Source organism: Thalassophryne amazonica, chromosome 13, assembly GCF_902500255.1.
Source record: "Thalassophryne amazonica chromosome 13, fThaAma1.1, whole genome shotgun sequence".
NCBI lineage: Eukaryota > Metazoa > Chordata > Actinopteri > Batrachoidiformes > Batrachoididae > Thalassophryne > Thalassophryne amazonica.
This window is the reverse complement of record NC_047115.1, coordinates 94,957,803-94,977,864: the sequence shown is the minus strand read 5'-3', so window position 1 is coordinate 94,977,864 and position 20,062 is coordinate 94,957,803. Positions and strand designations below refer to the sequence as shown.

Below are 20,062 nucleotides of genomic sequence, written 5' to 3'. Positions count from 1 at the left end.
ACATCGACATCAGTTGTGGTGCCACCAGATATGATACCCGTGCAGCTGCGCGCGAGGGGGGCGTTCCGTGTCTGGCGCTGGCTGGTTTCAGCAGCTGTGGCTTCAGTTAGTGCGGAGTCCGACTGAGGCTACTGCGAGGCTCAGGATGCTGCTGGGTTCTGTTCGGACGAATCACCATGTTTCTCTTTGATAGAAACGTTCTTTAAAAATGAAAATTGACACTTAAAGCGAGAGCAGACAGTGCGGCTGTTGAACTGCGTCTGTGAGCGGGATGGGGGGTGGGGGTGTTAGTGTTTTATTCTGTAATCGTGATCGTCACTGAGTTTTTAAAATGTCTATCGCAGAGTGTTCTTTTTAACAACATCGTGCAAGTTTTATCAGTCCGTGGCAGTCCGCGGACACTGATCTGTGTGTTACAGATACAAATCAGTGTCCTGGGATCCACAGAGTTTCGAGGAGAAAAATTCCTCTCTAAGCCTGGTTGTTGTGACAGTTGTCGTAAAGCGAGACTAGTTGGTTGCTGCGGCAACGCTGTGTGGCTCCTGCAAGACGCTAAAGCTAAATGTAGCATGTGGACATCGCAAACTTTTAGAGCTCTCAGGTTTTTAAAAGAAGAATTGTGCAGCATGTCTGTGTCACGGAGCGACGTCAGAGAGAGGGAAGATGGTGAGAAAGACAGTTTGAAAAAGTCTGATAAGGACAAGAATCCACAATCAACACACCTAAAAGATAAAAGAAACGTGAAAAGTGAACTGTGCCATCAGGAAACATAAAACATAAAGATAATGGTCAATAAACCCTTACAGCATTTGACAGTATACGTACATCGATTTGAGGTGAGATTTCTTAAAATCATTAAGAGCACAACAAATTAAGTTGTCTAAAGCATGGACAACAGTTATTGCGCACTTAATTTTGTTATGATAAAAGACATCGGGCTTAACCACATTCAATTTTTAAGATTTGTACTGCACAGGGCGAGGTTTGTTTGTTGCATTACATTTCCAAGCTTCATAGTAGAGAGGAACAGACAAGGATTTAGTCTTCTTTGTTTTTGAAGAAGATTCTTTTATGTTCTGCTGGTAATCCAACAGACAAAATTTGCAGCCCCTTCCCCATCAAATCAAACACTTCACAAGTGGTTTGAAGGCTCAGATAAATGAAAAACTCTGAAAACTGTGAATAAACATTGAATATGATATCAAAGAGAACTGAAGTCAGATGATCATAAGTTTTAATGACTGTCAGTTTAATCCTGTAGTATTCATGTTGCAAATTTATTTTAATTTAAATTCATTAGATATTAAAAATCCCAAGAAACTGAATCATCTGGAACCATTCTAACAGAAGTTACTGGTATTCCAAGAATGCATCATTGGCAGAAAAAGGAAAATATGTACATGTAGTTAACTTTTCCTTGATCTCATATTTTGATGAGAATGATGGTTGATCTGAGGTTTTATTATTACATATAAAATTTTCTAAGCAGATTTATTTGGATGTCTTATTTTGGTATTATATATTGGGTTATAGTGCCAGTGGAAAAATTGGTAAGTATCACAGTGTACTACTTTTTTTGCAGTCAGAGATACACTTTTTTATTTAGAAAAATCACTGTGAAAAAGTGATTTTTCTAATTAAGAATTGTGTCCAGAATTCCCCAGAATGCACCAAAATACACCATTTTTTAAAAAATTTCTGGGGGGGCATGCCCTCGGACTCCCCCAGTACACTTCGCGTCTGCGGTACTCGTATTGTGTGGCTTCGCCGCACAAACCGTCCACAGCCAAAAAATGTTTAGTCAAAAAATTTTTCTCACCAGCACCCATGATTTCAAGATTTCTGGTGATGCTGCTCCAAGCGGTGTCCTTGTTGATGGTCTGTTTCTCAGTAGTCATCTCCACCGTGAGTTGATGATGCGTGTGAGTGTGTGCGTGTGCACACACCATCTGCTTCACACGCACATTATCGGCTGTTTTGCTGCTGCTTCAGTCTCCTCCTGTCCTCCTGGATTCTCTTGATGGCTTTTTTCCGAGTCACAGCGTGACAGCAGCTCAGACTGGGCGAGTCAGCACGACATTTATAAAAACAAAACACAGTCGTATATCGCTGCCATTTTCCCAAAGACTTTGAAGCAACCTGCTTATTACGCGCGGCCTCCCATTGCTGATTTTTGGCTTAGATTTCATCCCAATGTCAAAATACTGGAATTCAGTACAGATTTTTTTTTTTTTAAAGCATAGCCAAAATCTGTAAATGGACTGCATTTATAAAGCGCTTTTCCATCTGCATCAGACACTTGAAGCGCTTTACACATCAATGCTTCACATTCACCCCGATGTCAGACTGCTGCCATACAAGACGCTCACTACACACCGGGAGCAACTAGGGGATTAAAGACCTTGCCCAAGGGCCCTTAGTGAATTTCCAGTCAGGCTGGGTCTTGAACTGAGGATCTTCTGGTCTCAAGCCCAACGTCTTAACCACTAGACCATCATCTCCCCTCCTTCTGTGTGATCTCAGTTCTTATTGTTGCCTACTATTATATGACATCTGGTTCTATCCTATTGTGAGCAGTTATTGCCACCTGATTACATATGAGTCCCATTATATGCTACTTCTACACCCACCCCCCACCACCACCACACACACACACACACACACACACACACACACACACACACACACACACGCGCTTTTCCAAAAACATCCAGCTGTCTGTCAACATCAGAACAGTATCTTCTGTTTAAGAGCGTGATGTGGTTTTCATGGGTTTCATGTTGCTGAGGAGGATCAGATGGAGGTTACTGCTCAGAGAACAGTAGGTCCACTCACTGCATTCTGCGTCCAGTGGTCCACTTTCACCTACTTTTATACAAGATTTTGTGAAATCGTTGAAATTCGGTTATCAAAAATCTGCATCGAGAAGCCGCCCTACAGCTGTGCATGTGGAGCGCACAGTAGGCTCAGGTGCACCTCTTTGGTTTAGAAACAGAGACGTTTTCGTTTCAGGGAAATGATGTAACGTTTTTAATATTGTCACCACAGGCATTAATTAGTCCTTTAGTCAAGCGTGGTTATCCATTACCTCGTCAGTTGGAGCAGCTTCAGTTCCTGCAAACCCCCCCCGCGGCTTATTAAGTCCCACCTACTTTCAAACTGTTCCAAGAACTTGGTGCAATCTTGAAGTCTTGGAAATGCCCCCCCAATAAAGGAAGTTATGTAATTTTAATGTGACTTAGAAAAGTTGAATGACAGATATCTTCCATTTTCACTTGTTTTTCTTACAGAAACCATTATGTTTCCAAAGTGATCATGTGGCTAAAAAAGGCATGTTATTATTTAATGTTTGTGTAAAACCTTGTTCCAGGTGATCTTTGTTGGAGAAGATGCAGTTGATGCTGGTGGTGTCAGAAAGGAGTTCTTCCTCCTGATCATGAAGGAGCTGCTGGATCCCAAATACGGGATGTTCCGTTACTATGAAGAGTCCAGGCTCATCTGGTTTTCCAACAAGGTAAAGTCTCATTCCAAAGCCAGCGTCCACTTATGCTTTTTGTTTATTCATAAAAGTCAGTTCAGATCTTCCAGTCTGTCTTCAGTGACTGTCATCAAATATCTCCTCCAGACCTTTGAAGACTTTGACTTGTTCAGCCTCATTGGGGTCATCTGCGGTCTGGCCATCTATAACTTCACCATTGTAGAACTCAACTTCCCACTGGCCCTTTACACGAAGCTTTTGAAAAGGAAGGTGACGCTAGAAGACCTAAAAGAACTAATGCCAGATGTGGGAAGGTCAGACCAACAAACAATCATCTGAGGTTTCCGTGAAATGTTTGTGAATGTTCATTTTGTTTGTCGTTAGTTGTGTTTTGCTGCATCCACTTCTAAATCTCTCTCTGTGTGTGTGTGTGTGTTTTAATGTCATCTGTAAAGCCATGCTTTCTTGGATGGGCAATGATTAGATCTGCACAAGCAACCCGACTACTAATCATATTTTTTCAGAAAAAATCCACTTTGGTAGTCTTTGATGTGTTTATGCCAACTGAAGACCTCTGAAGTCTTCTGGCCAAATCAAAATGTTGTTTGATTCCTCAGTGGAATGACATTAGTGAGAAAACCATGAAGTCGGCCGTGTTAAGTTGCTGCTCTGTGCCCAATATTATGGTGGAAACAATTCAGAAGATGATGATGTTTTTACTTACATGTGTGCACATATCTGTTACACAGTCAGTCGTCATAGCAACATCATAGAATTTTTTTTTTTTTTTTTTTTTGTGGAAATCAAACCAGTTCTTGTGTGAACATTTAAAAATACCAAATGGTAAATAGTAAAATGGTGTAAAGTTTTGTTTAATGAGAAACAACATAAAAGGCTGGACATTGTGGTGTCTGCTAGCTACAGCGCGCGTGGAATGTCTTAAACCTAAACCTACTTCTAGGCATCTTATATATGCTACTCTGGAACCACCCCTAAACCCAAACAGTTCAACTGTCAACCCCACTGACATCCTTAGTCTGGGTCTCATTAACATAAGATCACTGTCCTCAAAATCATTGTTGATTAATGATCTAATTATTGATCATCACTTAGATATGATTGGGTTATGTGAAACCTGTCTTAAACCTACAGCTGTCCTCCCCTTAAATGAGGCCTGCCCACCAGCATATACATTTAGTTACGTCCTTCGTGATGCGAAGCAAGGCAGGGGTGTTGCTCTTATTTATAAATCTAGGTTTAGCTTATTAGCTGTTGGGGATCACAAATATAACTCATTTGAGCATCTGATTCTCTGCTCTGCTCTGCTCAGGATATTACACATTGCCAAAGTCAGAAGAACAAAAATCAGCCGTATTACTTTGTCACTGTATATAGGCCTCCTGGCCCATATTCTGAATTCTTAGATGAATTTGGTGCGTTCATCTCTAACTTGTCAACTGTTGCAAATAACATTCTGATTATTGGTGAGTTTAACGTCCATATAAATAAGCCTTCTGATCCCCTCTGGAAATCATTTATGGAAATTGTGGATGCATTAGGATTTCAGCAATGCATTCAGTACTCGACACACATTAGTGGAAATATCCTTGATTTGGTTCTCGCACCTGGTATTGCTGTCACAAATATTGACATCATGCCTCTTACGTCAGTGGTCTCTGATCACTCACTTATTAAGTTTACAGTTTTGCTGCCGTGTTTAGTGGAACAACAACCTTATTTATCACTACAGCGATGCATCAACTCCTCAACTAAGACTGAACTCGAAGCTAGACTGCCTGATATCTTAGCTTCACATTTGGCAAATGCCCAATCAGTAGACAGACTTGTGGATAGTTTAAACTCAGTGCGCAAAACTACACTCGACATGATTGCGCCACCCGTATTAAAACCGTGCTCCCCCAAATCACAGTCACCTTGGTTCAGTGTTGCCACAGTTACTTTGAAAAAGTAATCCAATTACTGATTACTGATTACTCCTTGAAAAAGTAACTTAGTTACTTTACTGATTACTCAATTGTAAAAGTAACTAAGTTAGATTACTAGTTACTTTTTTAGTTACTTTCCCCAGCTGCCGACAACAACTCACTTTATAGTCACCCTTTCTTGACTTCAATGAAAATAAATACTTGTTTTATAAAAAGTAAAATAAAGACCTCTTTCTTGACCTCATATTTAACTGTTGACAGCACTGTAACAGTAACACTTGCAATTTCAAACCTACATTGTTTAGAAATGTAACTATTAAATTCTAACTCCCTAAACATTTTACTTGTCGAAATTATTATTATTTTAAGCAATATTAGTAGTTGTAGTAAAAAATGGCTTCAAAACTGGACCTTTAATCTAGGGGTGTTGTGGGGGAGGGGGCCACATCCCTGCCCCACGCCCCCATTCCATCTGGATTCACCCCTGCTTTGGCGTTTGAGCACAAAGAATGGATAACATTTATTTATGCAGAAAACAGGACCAGATTTACAGGTAAGAAAGTTTTATTGCGTTTTCACATCATGTGGTCCTCAGAAAGAGAGTTTAGGTGCATTTGAGTGGAAAATAGTGTTAGTTGTTGACGCGTCGCGGAGTATCAGCTGTTTTTAACGAGACGATACGGAGCGGCTCAGCTCAGAATTCTAAATAAAGGAGGGGAAAAAGTATAAAAATGTCTTTGTAAAGCTCAGTGCAGGTGTGCTGATCACCGTGCTTTAAGAGGTGAGGACGAGTCGAGCAGCTGCAAAAAACCGTGGATGAAAAGCTCACAGCTCACTGAAAGTGTGCAGTTCAGTCGAACCCCGACCTCCTGCCCACAGACCAAGTTTAATGCTGCTGTCGACCCACAATGAAAAATAATAGTAACGCACAGTGACATGGAGAAGTAACTTTAATCTGATTACTGATTTGGAAAGATTAACGCGTTAGATTACTCGTTACTAAAAAAAGTGGTCAGATTAGAGTAACGCGTTAGTAAGTAACGCGTTACCGGCATCACTGCCTTGGTTCAATGATTACCTGTGTGACTTAAGGCCAGAGGTATTCCACCTTGCATGGCATGATGCTATGGTAGACTATAAGCATGCATTACTGGCTACAAAGCGGACCTACTACTCTGATTTGATTAACAAAAACAACCATAACTCAAAGTTCTTGTTCGACACGGTGGCAACACTTATTCATGGACATCCACCTGTAGTTCACTCTCCTTTTACAGCACAAGATTTCTTGGATTACTTCAAGAAGAAAATAAAGACATTAGGTTAAACATATCCCAGCATGCCTTAACCCAGCCGCTACACCCTGCTATTGAGGTGGGCACCACGACTGAGGTATTACCTAGATTTACAGAATTTGAGAGTATCTCACTAGGCATGCTGACAAATCTCGTAACATCAACAAAAAGCACAACATGTTTATTTGATCCTATATGAACAAAACTGTTTAAGGACCTGTGGTCCACTCTTGGGCCGACTGTGGTGGAAATTATTAATCTCTCATGAACCTCTGGATCTGTTCCTAAATGTTTCAAATCTGCAGTGATTAAACGATTACTTAAGAAACCTAATCTTGACCCTAGTGTATTGAAAAACTATCGGTCGATATCAAATCTATCATTTTTCTCTAAAATTTTGGAAAAAGTGGTTTCATGGCAGCTTGTGGACTATCTTACTGAGAATAATCCCTTTGAGCCACTGCAGTCTGCTTTTAGAAAACATCATTCCACAGAGACGGCTCTCACTAAAGTGGTGAATGATCTTCTGCTTGCAATGGATTCAGACACCACTACGGTTCTGTTGCTGTTAGATCTCAGTGCTGCATTTGATACTGTGGATCATCATATTCTACTTAATAGGCTGGAGAATCATTTTGGGATTACTGGGATTGCCCTTGCATGGCTGACGTCATACTTGACCAGTCGTTCTCACTGTGTTTTGTACAGTAACACTACCTCTAACCTTAATGACATGAAATTTGGGGTTCCATAGGGGTCCGTCTTAGGCCCCCTGCTTTTCTCCATTTTATATAGCACCCCTTGAGTACCGTATTTTCTGTACCATAAGGCGCGCCCTCAGTTAGCGGGTACTTAACCCTTACAAAAGGCGCATGCTAAAACATATAGTCTACAAAAAAAAAAGGGTCACGGAAGCAAAACGGTGAGTTTATTTGAACTTTTTAACAACTTTGAACTACCGGTATTTAACAATATGGTACTCACATTATTTTTTATTATGGTTCTGTCACAAACCCATCGAAGTCTTCATCTTCTGTGTCTGAATTGAACAGCTGGTCTTCTACCTGTGGCCACCTCGCTTTGTTTCTGCAGAAACTCCGTTTGGTCTTTTTAACTTGGCGCAGTTCATTTTCTTGTTTCCTCTCGCAGCTGCTCTATTCCCATGAACACCCGCGTAACTGATAGCTTGCAGTTTGAATTCTGCCTCGTAAGCATGTCTCTTCGCTGGCGCCATTTTCGGGGGTCCTTAGACAAACAAATGTTGTTTTGCAAGATACCTGTAGTATACGGTAACTACCGGAGGAGTGGCGGAGGTAAGTGTACGTACCACGGACTCACAGACTCTTCTCTGATTGGTTTATCGCTGGCAGCGTACATACTCTACGCTACCAGCGTATGTACTTTGCGTATTACGTAATGTTCTCCGATTGGTTTATCGCTGCCAGGGTACGTACTCTACGCTGCTAGCGTAAGCACTTTACGTATTACGTCCTTGTGTCAGCGGGAAATGGTCCGATATTCCGACGGTCAAAGACAACGTCGGTCGTTTTTACAGATTTTGGAATTAAGTGCGCACATAAGGCGCACCAGATTATACGGCGCACGGCCGATTTTTGTGAAAATTTAAGGCTTTTAGGTGCGCCTTATGGTGCGGAAAATACGGTACGTATTGCGGCATTTTGGGACAGTGTTGCCACAGTTACTTTAAAAAAGTAATCCAATTACTGATTACTCCTTGAAAAAGTAACTTAGTTACTTTACTGATTACTCAGTTGGAAAAGTAACTAAGTTAGATTACTAGTTACTTTTTTAGTTACTTTTCCCAGCTGCCGACAACAACCCTTTGCCACCTCAACATGACAATGATACCTGTTTTGCCAAAACTCACTTTATAGTCACCCTTTCTTGACTTCAATGAAAATAAACACTTGTTTTATAAAAAGTAAAATAAAGACGTCTTTCTTGACCTCATATTTAACTGTTGACAGCACTGTAACAGTAAAACTTGCCATTTCTAACCTACATTGTTTATAAATGTAACTATTGAATTCTTTCTAACATTTTTCTAACATTTAAATTCTCTCTAAACATTTTACTTGTCCAAATTATTATTATAAGTAGTATTAGTAGTTGTAGTAAACAAAAAAGGCTTCAAAACTGGACCTTTAATCTAGGGGTGTTGTGGGGGGGGGGGGGGGGGGGCACATCCTTGCCCCACGCCCCCATTCAATCTGGATTCGCCCCTGCTTTGGTGTTTGAGCACAAAGAATGGATAACATTTATTTATGCAGAAAACATGACCAGATTTACAGGTAAGAAAGTTTTATTGCGTTTTCACATCATGTGGTCCTCAGAAAGAGAGTTTAGGTGCATTTGAGTGGAAAATAGTGTTAGTTGTTGACGTGTCGCGGAGGATCAGCTGTTTTTAGCAGCAGATACGGAGCGGCTCAGCTCAGAATTCTAAATAAAGGAGAAAAAAAAGCATAAAAATGTCTTTGTAAATCTCAGTGCAGGTGTGCTGTTATCACTGCGCTTTAAGAGGTGAGGACGAGTTGTAGCTGCTGTAGAAAACCGTGGATGAAAAGCTCACAGCTCGTTTAAAGTGGGAAGTTCAGTCGAACCCCGACCTCCTGCCCACGGACCAAGTTTAATGCTGCTGTCGACCCACAGTGCAAAAATAATAGTAACGCACAGTGACTTGGAGAAGTAACTTTAATCTGATTACTGATTTGGAAAGATTAACGTGTTAGATTACTCTTTACTAAAAAAAAGTGGTCAGATTAGAGTAATGCGTTACTAAGTAACGCGTTACCGGCATCACTGTTTTGGGATTACCTTTCACTGATGATACTCAGTTATACATGCCGATAACTGCTGGTAATCTCGTTCATATAAAATCCTTAGAAGATTGCCTTGCATGAGTGAGAAGTTGGATGTCTAGAAACTTCCTACTTTTAAACTCTGATAAGACTGAAATGATGATTCTTGGTCCAGTGAGACATCTGCATCAATTTGACCAGTTAATGCTCAACCTAGGTTCATGTGTCTGAGGAAGTGCACCAACAGTATTTCCTGTATATTCGTTGAGTGAATTGTTCTGTAGTTTGTCTGTAGCATGGCCTAAGCAGAGGGTCACCCCTTTGAGTCTCGTCTGCTTGTGGTTTCTTCCTCAGAGGCAGTTTCTCCTTACTGCTGCTGCTATAATATTTCTAATGTGGAGGTCAAAGGACAATGTAGGATCAAAAATTACCCCAAGGTTCCTCACTTTGTCAGTGTGATGTATGACACACAAGTGTTAGCTGGTCAAATTGATGCCGATGTCTCACTGGACCAAGAACCATCATTTCAATCTTATCAGAGTTTAAAAGTAGAAAGTTTCTAGACATCCAACTTCTCACTGATGCAAGGCAGTCTTCTAAGGATTTTATGTGAATGAGATTGCCATCAGTTATCGGCATGTATAACTGCATAGCAGTGAAAGGTAACCCAAAACACCGCAATATGTGCCCAAGGGGTGCTATATAAAGGCAGAAAAGCAGGGGGCCTAAGACAGACCCCTGTGGAACCCCAAATTTCATGTCACTAAGGTTAGAGGTAGTGTTAATGTACAAAACACAGTGAGAACGACTGGTCAAGTATGACGTCAGCCATGCAAGGTTAGACCTTACTTGTGTGAAACGCCTTGAGGCAACTCTGTTGTGATTTGGCACTATATAAATGAAAATAAATTGAAATTGAAAATTGAAGGCTGTAAAATCTGTCATTTTTTTTCTCATTTGAACAGAAGTTGTTCTATTGTCTTGCTGTACTCTCAGTTGGGGCTCAAGATACATTGTGCTTTTGCTGTAGTTTCTTAATTACAGTAACAGATTTCATAAGTTTATAAAAGGGTCCAAAGTTTGTTTGTTTTTCATATGTAATATCTGTCTGCTCTAAAACCAGAAGTCTGCAGCAGTTACTGGACTACACAGAAGATGACCTGGAGGAGACCTTTTGCTTGAATTTCACAGTAGGATAAAAATCAAACAGAATATGACTATGTTTTCTGGGTACTCAAAAACAGCTTTATCAATGTTTTCTTTTTTCCCCTCTTCAGGTTGTGGAGGAAAACTATGGTGCCAGAGAGGTCTTCGAACTTGTTCCTAATGGTGAAAAAATCTCTGTTAATAAATCAAACAGGTACCTGTTCCTGATTATTTGTTCAGCACTCGCTGAGTTACGTTGAGATACCTCTAAAAATCAAATAACATGGTTGGCTGGACGGTTTAAGGCTGGAATGTGTCAAAAATCAAAATTTTAATTGCAAAAAAACGTTTCTGTCATTTGTGCTTTGAACCACATCTCAACAATGACCGAACATGTGTTTTGGCGTTGGAGTGGGTCCACTTCCAGTTTGCTGTTTACAGTTTTTCTCAGTCGCTTTGGTGCATTTCTCACCACACAATTTACATTTGCACCACTGCTAAGGTGTTTCTCAAATCAGTTAGTGCAAGCTGCAAAACATAGTAAATAACCTGCAGAAGTGAGTCACTTGATCAGAAAAGGTTGTCCATCCCTCAAAAGCAAGTCACTTGCTCAAAATGAGTAGTTCATTCTTCAAAAGCAAGTATTTATTTCAATGAAAGGGTCATTGATGTCAAAATGTCAAATCCTGACACCAGCATCTTTGAACAATCAAGTCAAATGGCTTGAACATGTTTTATTGTGACAGTTCACTCTGGAAGTTACATTTTGGTATTTTTACTTGAAAATGCTCAAGGCTGCATTATATACCATTTATGGTATTTTATGGTTTTGTGGTGTCTCTCAGTGCTTTTCAGTTGAAAGTCCCTGAACTTTTCAGAAAAGCACTGTGATATCACTGAAGCACCTTTTCAGAAAAATCTTTAAAATCCCTGAGGCCGTACAGCTTTAAGTGTTCAAACTCTACACTTAATGTTTTGCAGTCGCAGTTAATTTATCTTTTTGTTTAAACAAAAATAATATTTTGTCAAATCATTTCCTCCCCCCCCCCCCCCCCCCCCGAGGCACGACTTTGTCAGCGCATATGTCGACTATGTTTTCAACACATCAGTGGCGCCGCTGTTTGAGTGTTTCTATGCGGGCTTCCACAAAGTGTGTGGTGGAAAGGTCCTGGAGCTGTTTCAGCCCAACGAACTGCAAGCCATGGTCATCGGCAACACCAACTATGACTGGACAGAGCTGGAGAAGGTAAATGGAAATAATTTAACAAGCATATTGGATAATCGTCAGAATGTCTGCTTTTTGTTTCAGGTGAGTGTTGCTGTGCATGCTGGCAGAAATGAAAATTTGTATTCTGAAAAGGTTCCAGTGAACCTCCTGTTTTGGGTCATGTTGGTGTCTTTTAACATAATAATAATTTGCAGTGATTCTTTTACACACTGAACAAAAATATAAACACATCATGTTTGTTTTTGCTCCCATTTTTCATAAGCTGAACTCAAAGATCTAATACATTTTCTATATACAGTAGTGTTCAGAATAATAGTAGTGCTATGTGACATTAAAAGATTAATCCAGGTTTTGAATATATTTCTTCTTGTTACATAGGAAACAAGGTATCAGTAGATTCTCACAAATCCAACAAGACCAAGCATTCATGATATGCACACTCTTAAGGCTATGAAATTGGGCTATTAGTAAAAAAAAATAGAAAAGGGGGTGTTCACAATAATAGTAGCATCTGCTGTTGACGCTACAAACTCAAAACTATTATGTTCAGACTGCTTTTTTAGCAATCCTGTGAATCACTAAACTAGTATTTAGTTGTATAACCACAGTTTTTCATGATTTCTTCACATCTGCGAGGCATTAATTTTGTTGGTTTCGAACCAAGATTTTGCTGGTTTACTAGTGTGCTTGGGGTCACTGTCTTGTTGAAACACCCATTTCAAGGGCATGTCCTCTTCAGCATAAGGCAACATGACCTCTTCAAGTATTTTGACATATCCAAACTGATCCATGATACCTGGTATGCGATATATAGGCCCAACACCATAGTAGGAGAAACATGCCCATATCATGATGCTTGCACCACCATGCTTCACTGTCTTCACTGTGAACTGTGGCTTGAATTCAGAGTTTGGGGGTCGTCTCAGAAACTGTCTGTGATCCTTGGACCCCAAAAGAACAATTTTACTCTCATCAGTCCGCAAAATATTCCTCCATTTCTCTTTAGGCCAGTTGATGTGTTCTTTGGCAAATTGTAACCTCTTCTGCACATGTCTTTTATTTAACAGAGGGACTTTGCGGGGGATTCTTGCAAATAAATTAGCTTCACACAGGCGTCTTCTAACTGTCACAGCACTTACAGGTAACTCCAGACTGTCTTTGATCATCCTGGAGCTGATCAATGGGTGAGCCTTTGCCATTCTGGTTATTCTTCTATCCATTTTGATGGTTGTTTTCCATTTTCTTCCACACGTCTCTTTTTTTTTTTTTTGTCCATTTTAAAGCATTGGAGATCATTGTAGATGAACAGCCTATAATTTTTTCCCCCCTTTTGTATAAGTTTCTGCGTAGGCTGTCAGTTGTCCAGGTGGTTTCCATAGTAGAGAAGCTTGAATCTTCGACTGAACTGGGTTGCTTGAAGTGAGGACGTTTCGCTTCAAATCACAGAAGCTTCCTCAGCTAAAATTCTTGCCCTGGTAGTTTGACTTCTGTCTCGACTCTTGTAGAGAAGAATAAACAGAAGCCACAAAAGCTGGAGTTCTAAACCTAACCAGACCCCTCCTACCGAGAGGCAGACTGCTATAGACTAGTGACTAAACAATAGCTCTAATTAGCACCTATTGTGCTCTGGTTAGCACCCTCCTAATGACAGGGCAGCTGTCCCTCCTAATGATGGGACAGACGACTCTCCTGATGACGTGAATGACTCATTACCATGAACAAAAGACTGAAACTGCTTTGACCTGAGTACCCCATTGTAAACAGGGGACAAAGCGTGTCTCAGACCTCCTCCCCGATTAAGGCTGAGTTTCAACTGTTTCACATAGAATGCCTCCTTGACCCCTCTCTCAAACCATTTCTTCTCTCTGGCTAAGATTTTAACTTCCTTGTCCTCAAACGTGTGGTTAGTGTCTTTAAGGTGGAGATGAACTGCAGACTGAGGTCCACTGGCACCCTCTCTGCGGTGCTGGTATAGCCTTTTGTGTAAAGGTTGCTTAGTCTCACCTATGTAGTGTTCGTTACAGTTTTCCTGACATCTGATAGAATACACTATATTGCTCTGTTTGTAACTAGGGATCCTGTCCTTAGGGTGAGCTAATTTCTGTCTCAAGGTGTTAACCAGTTTAAAGTAAACTGGGATTTTGTGCTGTCTGAAGATCCTCTGTAGTTTTTCCCCTACTCTTGCTAAATAAGGGAGAAACACTCTTCTTCTTGTCTCCCTCTCCTGTCTGTCTGGTCTCTTTGTTCTCTGGGACTTCTGCACTTTGTCCAGGGACCATCATGGGTACCCACATACTGTGAGGGCTTTCCGGACAAGTTGTTGTTCTTTAGCTGTTCCCTCTGTAGTTGTGGGCACCTGTAGGGCTCTGTGTTGAAGAGTCCTGATCACCCCGAGCTTGTGTTCAAGGGGGTGGTTTGAGCCAAAGAGCAGATATTGGTCAGTGTGAGTGGGTTTTCTGTAAACCCCTGTCTGGAGCTGCCTGTTTTCTCCAATCGTAACATCACAGTCCAAGAAGGGTAAATGGTTGTTTCTGGCATCCTCACGTGTGAACTTGATATTGGAGTCCACCGATTTGATGTGTTCTGTAAAGTCCTCAACCTCCTGTTGCTTGATTTTAACCCATGTGTCATCAACATATCTGAACCAGTGACTGGGAAGGATGCCCGTGCAAGACTTCAAGAATGTCTTCTCCACTCGCTCCATGTACAGACTGGCCACAATGGGGGATACCAGAGACCCCATCGCATAACCATGGATCTGCCTGTAGTAATTCCCCCTAAATAGGAAATACGTGGTGTTAAGACAGATCTCCAAGAGTTGGCAGATGTGGTCTGGTGTGAGTTTGGTCCTTTCAAGTAGAGACACATCCTCCAGCAGTCTCTGCCTCACAGCTGAGATGGCCTCAGCGGTGGGGATGCAGGTGAACAACGATGTCACATCAAATGACACCATGGTTTCATCTGCCTCCAGCTGCAGGTCCTTGATCTTGTTCACAAAATCTTGTGTGTTCTCCTGTGTATAAGTTTTCCCCTCTCCAATCAACTTTTTAATCAAACTACGCTGTTCAATCTCTTGAACGTCCCATTTTCCTCAGGCTTTCAAAGAGAAAAGCATGTTCAACAGGTGCTGGCTTCATCCTTAAATAGGGGACACCTGATTCACACCTGTTTGTTCCACAAAACTGACAAAGTCACTGACTGAATGCCACACTACTATTATTGTGAACCTTTTCTATTTTTTTTTTTTTTGTTTTTACTAATAGCCCAATTTCATAGCCTTAAGAGCACCAAGCACCCCCAAGAGCACCAAGCAACCCCAAGCTAGTAAACCAGCAAAATCTTGGTTCCAAACCAACAAAATTAATGCCTCGCAGATGTGAAGAAATCATGAAAAACTGTGGTTATAGAACTAAATACTAGTTTAGTGATTCACAAGATTGCTAAAAAAAGCAGTTTGAACATAATAGTTTTGAGTTTGTAGCGTCAACAGCAGATGCAACTATTATTGTGAACACCCCCTTTCTACTTTTTTTTTTACTAATAGCCCAATTTCATCGCCTCAAGAGTGTGCATATCATGAATGCTTGGTCTTGTTGGATTTGTGAGAATCTACTGAATCTACTGATACCTTGTTTCCCATGTAACAAGAAGAAATATACTCAAAACCTGTATTAATCTTTTTAGTCACATAGCACTACTATTATTCTGACCACTACTGTACACAAAAGACTTATTTCTCTCAAATATTGTTGACAAATCTGTCTAAATCTGTTAGTGAGCACTTCTCCTTTGCCGAGATAATTCATCCCAGATCACAGGTGTGACATGTCAAGATGCTGATTAGACAGCATGATTATTGCACAGGTGTGCCTTAGGCTGGCCACAATAAAAGGCCACTCTGAAATGTGCAGTTCTATCAAACACCAAGTGCAGGTTGACTGAGAAGGATTAGCAGCAATCTTCCATTCCAGCTTATTAATTAATCAAAGACCCAGACAGAGCTTTAATTCATTTGAAAGCTTGACTCTTAGTCTTGTCCATCCAAATTGGAAGTCTCAAAAACCAGTTTTATTTGTTATTATCTATCGTCCACCTGGTCGTTACTGTGCGTTTCTTTGTGATTTTTCTGACCTTTTGTCTGACTTAGTGCTTAGCTCAGATAAGATAATTATAGTGGGTGATTTTAACATCCACATAGATGTTGAGAATGACAGCCTCAACACTGCATTTAATCTATTATTAGACTCACTTGGCTTCGCTCAAAATGTAAATGAGCCCACCCACCCCCTTAGCCACACTTTAGATCTTGTTCTGACATATGGCATAGAAATTGAAGACTTAACAGTATTCCCTGAAAACCCATTTTTGTCTGATCATTTCTTAATAACATTTACATTTACTTTAATGGACTACCCAGCAGTGGGGAATAAGTTTCATTACAGTAGAAGTCTTTCTGAAAGCGCTGTAACTAGGTTTAAGGATATGATTCCTTCTTTATGTTCTTCAATGCCATATACCAACACAGTGCATATTAGCTACCTAAACTCTGTGAGTGAGATAGATTATCTCGTCAATAGCTTTACGTCCTCATTGAGCACAACTTTGGATGCTGTAGCTCCTCTGAAAAAGAGAGCCTTAAATCAGAAGTGCCTGACTCCGTGGTATAACCCACAAACTCACAGCTTAAAGCAGATAACCCATAAGCTGGAGAGGAAATGGCGTCTCACTAATTTAGAAGATCTTCATTTAGCCTGGAAAAAAGAGTCTGGTGCTCTATAAAAAGGCCCTCCGTAAAGCTAGGACATCTTACTATTCATCACTAATTGAAGAAAATAAGAACAACCCCAGGTTTCTTTTCAGCACTGTAGCCAGGCTGACAAAGAGTCAGAGCTCTATTGAGCCGACTATTCCTTTAACTTTAACTAGTAATGACTTCATGACTTTCTTTGCAAATAAAATTTTAACTATTAGAGAAAAAAATTATTCATAACCATCCCAAAGACATATCTTTATGTTCGACTGCTTTCAGTAATGCTGGTATGTGGTTAGACTCTTTCTCTCTGATTGTTCTGTCTGAGTTACTTTCATTAGTTACTTCCTCCAAACCATCAACATGTCTATTAGACCCCATTCCTACCAGGCTGCTCAAGGAAGCCCTACCGTTAATTAATGCTTCGATCTTAAATATGATCAATCTATCTTTATTAGTTGGCTATGTACCACAGGCTTTTAAGGTGGCAGTAATTAAACCATTACTTAAAAAGCCATCACTTGACCCAGCTATCTTAGCTAATTATAGGCCAATCTCCAACCTTCCTTTTCTCTCAGAAATTCTTGAAAGCGTAGTTGTAAAACAGCTAACTGATCATCTGCAGAGGAATGGTCTATTTGAAGAGTTTCAGTCAGGTTTTAGAATTCATCATAGTACAGAAACAGCATTAGTGAAGGTTACAAATGATCTTCTTATGGCCTCAGACAGTGGACTCATCTCTGTGCTCGTCCTGTTAGATCTCAGTGCAGCTTTTGGTACTGTTGACCATAAAATTTTATTACAGAGATTAGAGCATGCCATAGGTGTATTAAAGGCACTACGCTGCAGTGGTTTGAATCATATTTATCTAATAGATTACAATTTGTTCATGTAAATGGGGAGTCTTCTTCACGGACTAAGGTTAATTATGGAGTTCCACAAGGTTCTGTGCTAGGACCGATTTTATTCACTTTATACATGCTTCCCTTAGGCAGTATTATTAGACGGCATTGCTTAAATTTTCATTGTTACGCAGATGATACCCAGCTTTATCTATCCATGAAGCCAGAGGACACACACCAATTAGTTAAACTGCAGGAATGTTTTATAGACATAAAGACATGGATGACCTCTTATTTCCTGCATTTAAACTCAGATAAAACTGAAGTTATTGTACTTGGCCCCACAAATCTTAGAAACATGGTGTCTAACCAGATCCTTACTCTGGATGGCATTACCCTGACCTCCAGTAATACTGTGAGAAATCTTGGAGTCATTTTTGATCAGGATATGTCCTTCAATGCGCATATTAAGCAAATATGTAGGACTGCTTTTTTGCATTTGCGCAATATCTCTAAAATTAGAAAGGTCTTGTCTCAGAGTGATGCTGAAAAGCTAATTCATGCATTTATTTATTTATTCCTCTAGGCTGGACTATTGTAATTCATTATCAGGTTGTCCTAAAAGTTAATTAAAATTCTTCTTCTTACTTATAAGGTTTTGAATAATCAGGTCCCATCTTATCTTAGGGACCTCATAGTACCATATCACCCCAATAGAGCGCTTCGCTCTCAGACTGCAGGCTTACTTGTAGTTCCTAGGGTTTGTAAGAGTAGAATGGGAGGCAGAGCCTTCAGCTTTCAGGCTCCTCTCCTGTGGAACCAGCTCCCAATTCAGATCAGGGAGACAGACACCCTCTCTACTTTTAAGATTAGGCTTAAAACTTTCCTTTTTGAAAAAGCTTATAGTTAGGGCTGGATCAGGTGACCCTGAACCATCCCTTAGTTATGCTGCTATAGACTTAGACTGCTGGGGGGTTCCCATGATGCACTGACTGTTTCTTTCTCTTTTTGCTCTGTATGCACCACTCTGCTTTTAATCATTAGTGATTGATCTCTGCTCTCTTCCACAGCATGTCTTTTTCCTGATTCTCTCCCCTCAGCCCCAACCAGTCCCAGCAGAAGACTGCCCCTTCCTGAGCCTGGTTCTGCTGGAGGTTTCTTCCTGTTAAAAAGGAGTTTTCCTTCCCACTGTCGCCAAGTGCTTGCTCACAGGGGGTTGTTTTGACCGTTGGGGTTTTTCTGTAATTATTGTATGGCTTTTGCCTTACAATATAAAGCACCTTGGGGAAACTGTTTGTTGTGATTTGGCGCTATATAAATAAAATTGATTTGATTTAACAGACGTCAGCAGACTCTTGAGTTTGGTGTCCGGTGAAAGTCTGTCGGGTGTCGTTGCACGTCTTCAGCTTTTGCTCATTCTTCGGTCACGACAAATCAGCTTATTTGTATATAACGGATATCTTCATAGATTCATCTTGTGACCTTTTGCTGTTTAATGTTTCTTTACGTGAGCGCTGCTACTCTTTGATGTTGCATACTTTTTTTTTTTTTTTTAAGAGTACAGAATATAAAGGAGAGTACTGGGCTGATCATCCCACCATTAAGTGCTTTTGGGAAGTTTTCCATAGTCTCCCTTTGGAGAAGAAGAAACAGTTTCTCTGTGAGTTGCGTCACTTCAGCTTTTCACTGTTTCTGCAAGTCGAAATGATGATTTTCTTTATTTCTTAAATACCAAACTGAAACCTTGTCTGTTGGCTTCAGTGTTCCTCACAGGAAGTGACCGCATTCCCATCCTGGGCATGAAAAGCCTGAAGCTGGTGATCCAGCCGACCGGCGGGGGGGAGGACTACCTGCCCGTCGCCCACACCTGCTTTAACCTGCTGGACCTGCCCAAGTACACGAGCGCAGACACACTCCACCACAAGCTTCTGCAGGCTATCCAGCACAATCAAGGGTTTAATCTGGTCTGACGGGCCGCCAGACCGGGCCCGGGACCTCCAGACCTCCAGACTGGACCTGGGACCTCCAGACCCAGGACTCAAACTCTTTCTTCTCTTCTTAACTTACACAAACTGTCTTAATTATGCTCAAACAGCTTCAGACAGAACGCTGATGATGCTCTGACTTTGAAGATAATCTTTTGTTCTCTGTGCTGTTGTGAGATGCGCTCCTTCTGCTTTGAGGTCCCTCTTGTACGTTACGCTTTCACATGGAATCATGTTTGGATGCGGCACTCAGACAAAGTGCAGGACTTGGACAAAACGGCGCTGCGGGCCGTACTTTCATGGCACAGGTGTATATATATATATATATATATATATATATATACACACACGTCATGATACAAGTGAGCCTATATATATATATATACACACACACACACACACACACACAGTACATCCAGGCAGTATTCACAGCACTTCATTTTTTCCAATTTGTTACAGCCTTATTCCAAAATGAAGCAAGTTCATTTTTTTCCCTCAAAATTCGACTCACAACACCCCATAATGACAACATGATAGAGCGGGGTTTTACTTTTTAAATTTGTGCAAATTTAT

General features: G+C 40.7%; 1 protein-coding gene across 3 annotated transcripts in view; it reads left to right on the top strand.

Moving 5' to 3' along the window:
• herc4 (HECT and RLD domain containing E3 ubiquitin protein ligase 4) overlaps positions 1-19,819 on the top strand; it is an 87,532-nt gene extending 67,713 nt beyond the window's left edge. For all 3 annotated transcript variants that reach the window (XM_034185041.1, XM_034185039.1, XM_034185040.1), the window contains 7 exons: positions 3,371-3,514; positions 3,626-3,792; positions 10,662-10,728; positions 10,816-10,898; positions 11,747-11,930; positions 19,062-19,164; positions 19,266-19,819. In XM_034185041.1, the coding sequence (XP_034040932.1) occupies positions 3,371-3,514; positions 3,626-3,792; positions 10,662-10,728; positions 10,816-10,898; positions 11,747-11,930; positions 19,062-19,164; positions 19,266-19,474 (957 nt within the window). In that variant the 3' untranslated portion in view covers positions 19,475-19,819. The remainder of the gene's footprint in view (positions 1-3,370; positions 3,515-3,625; positions 3,793-10,661; positions 10,729-10,815; positions 10,899-11,746; positions 11,931-19,061; positions 19,165-19,265) is intronic.
• The last annotated feature ends 243 nt before the right edge of the window (positions 19,820-20,062 follow it).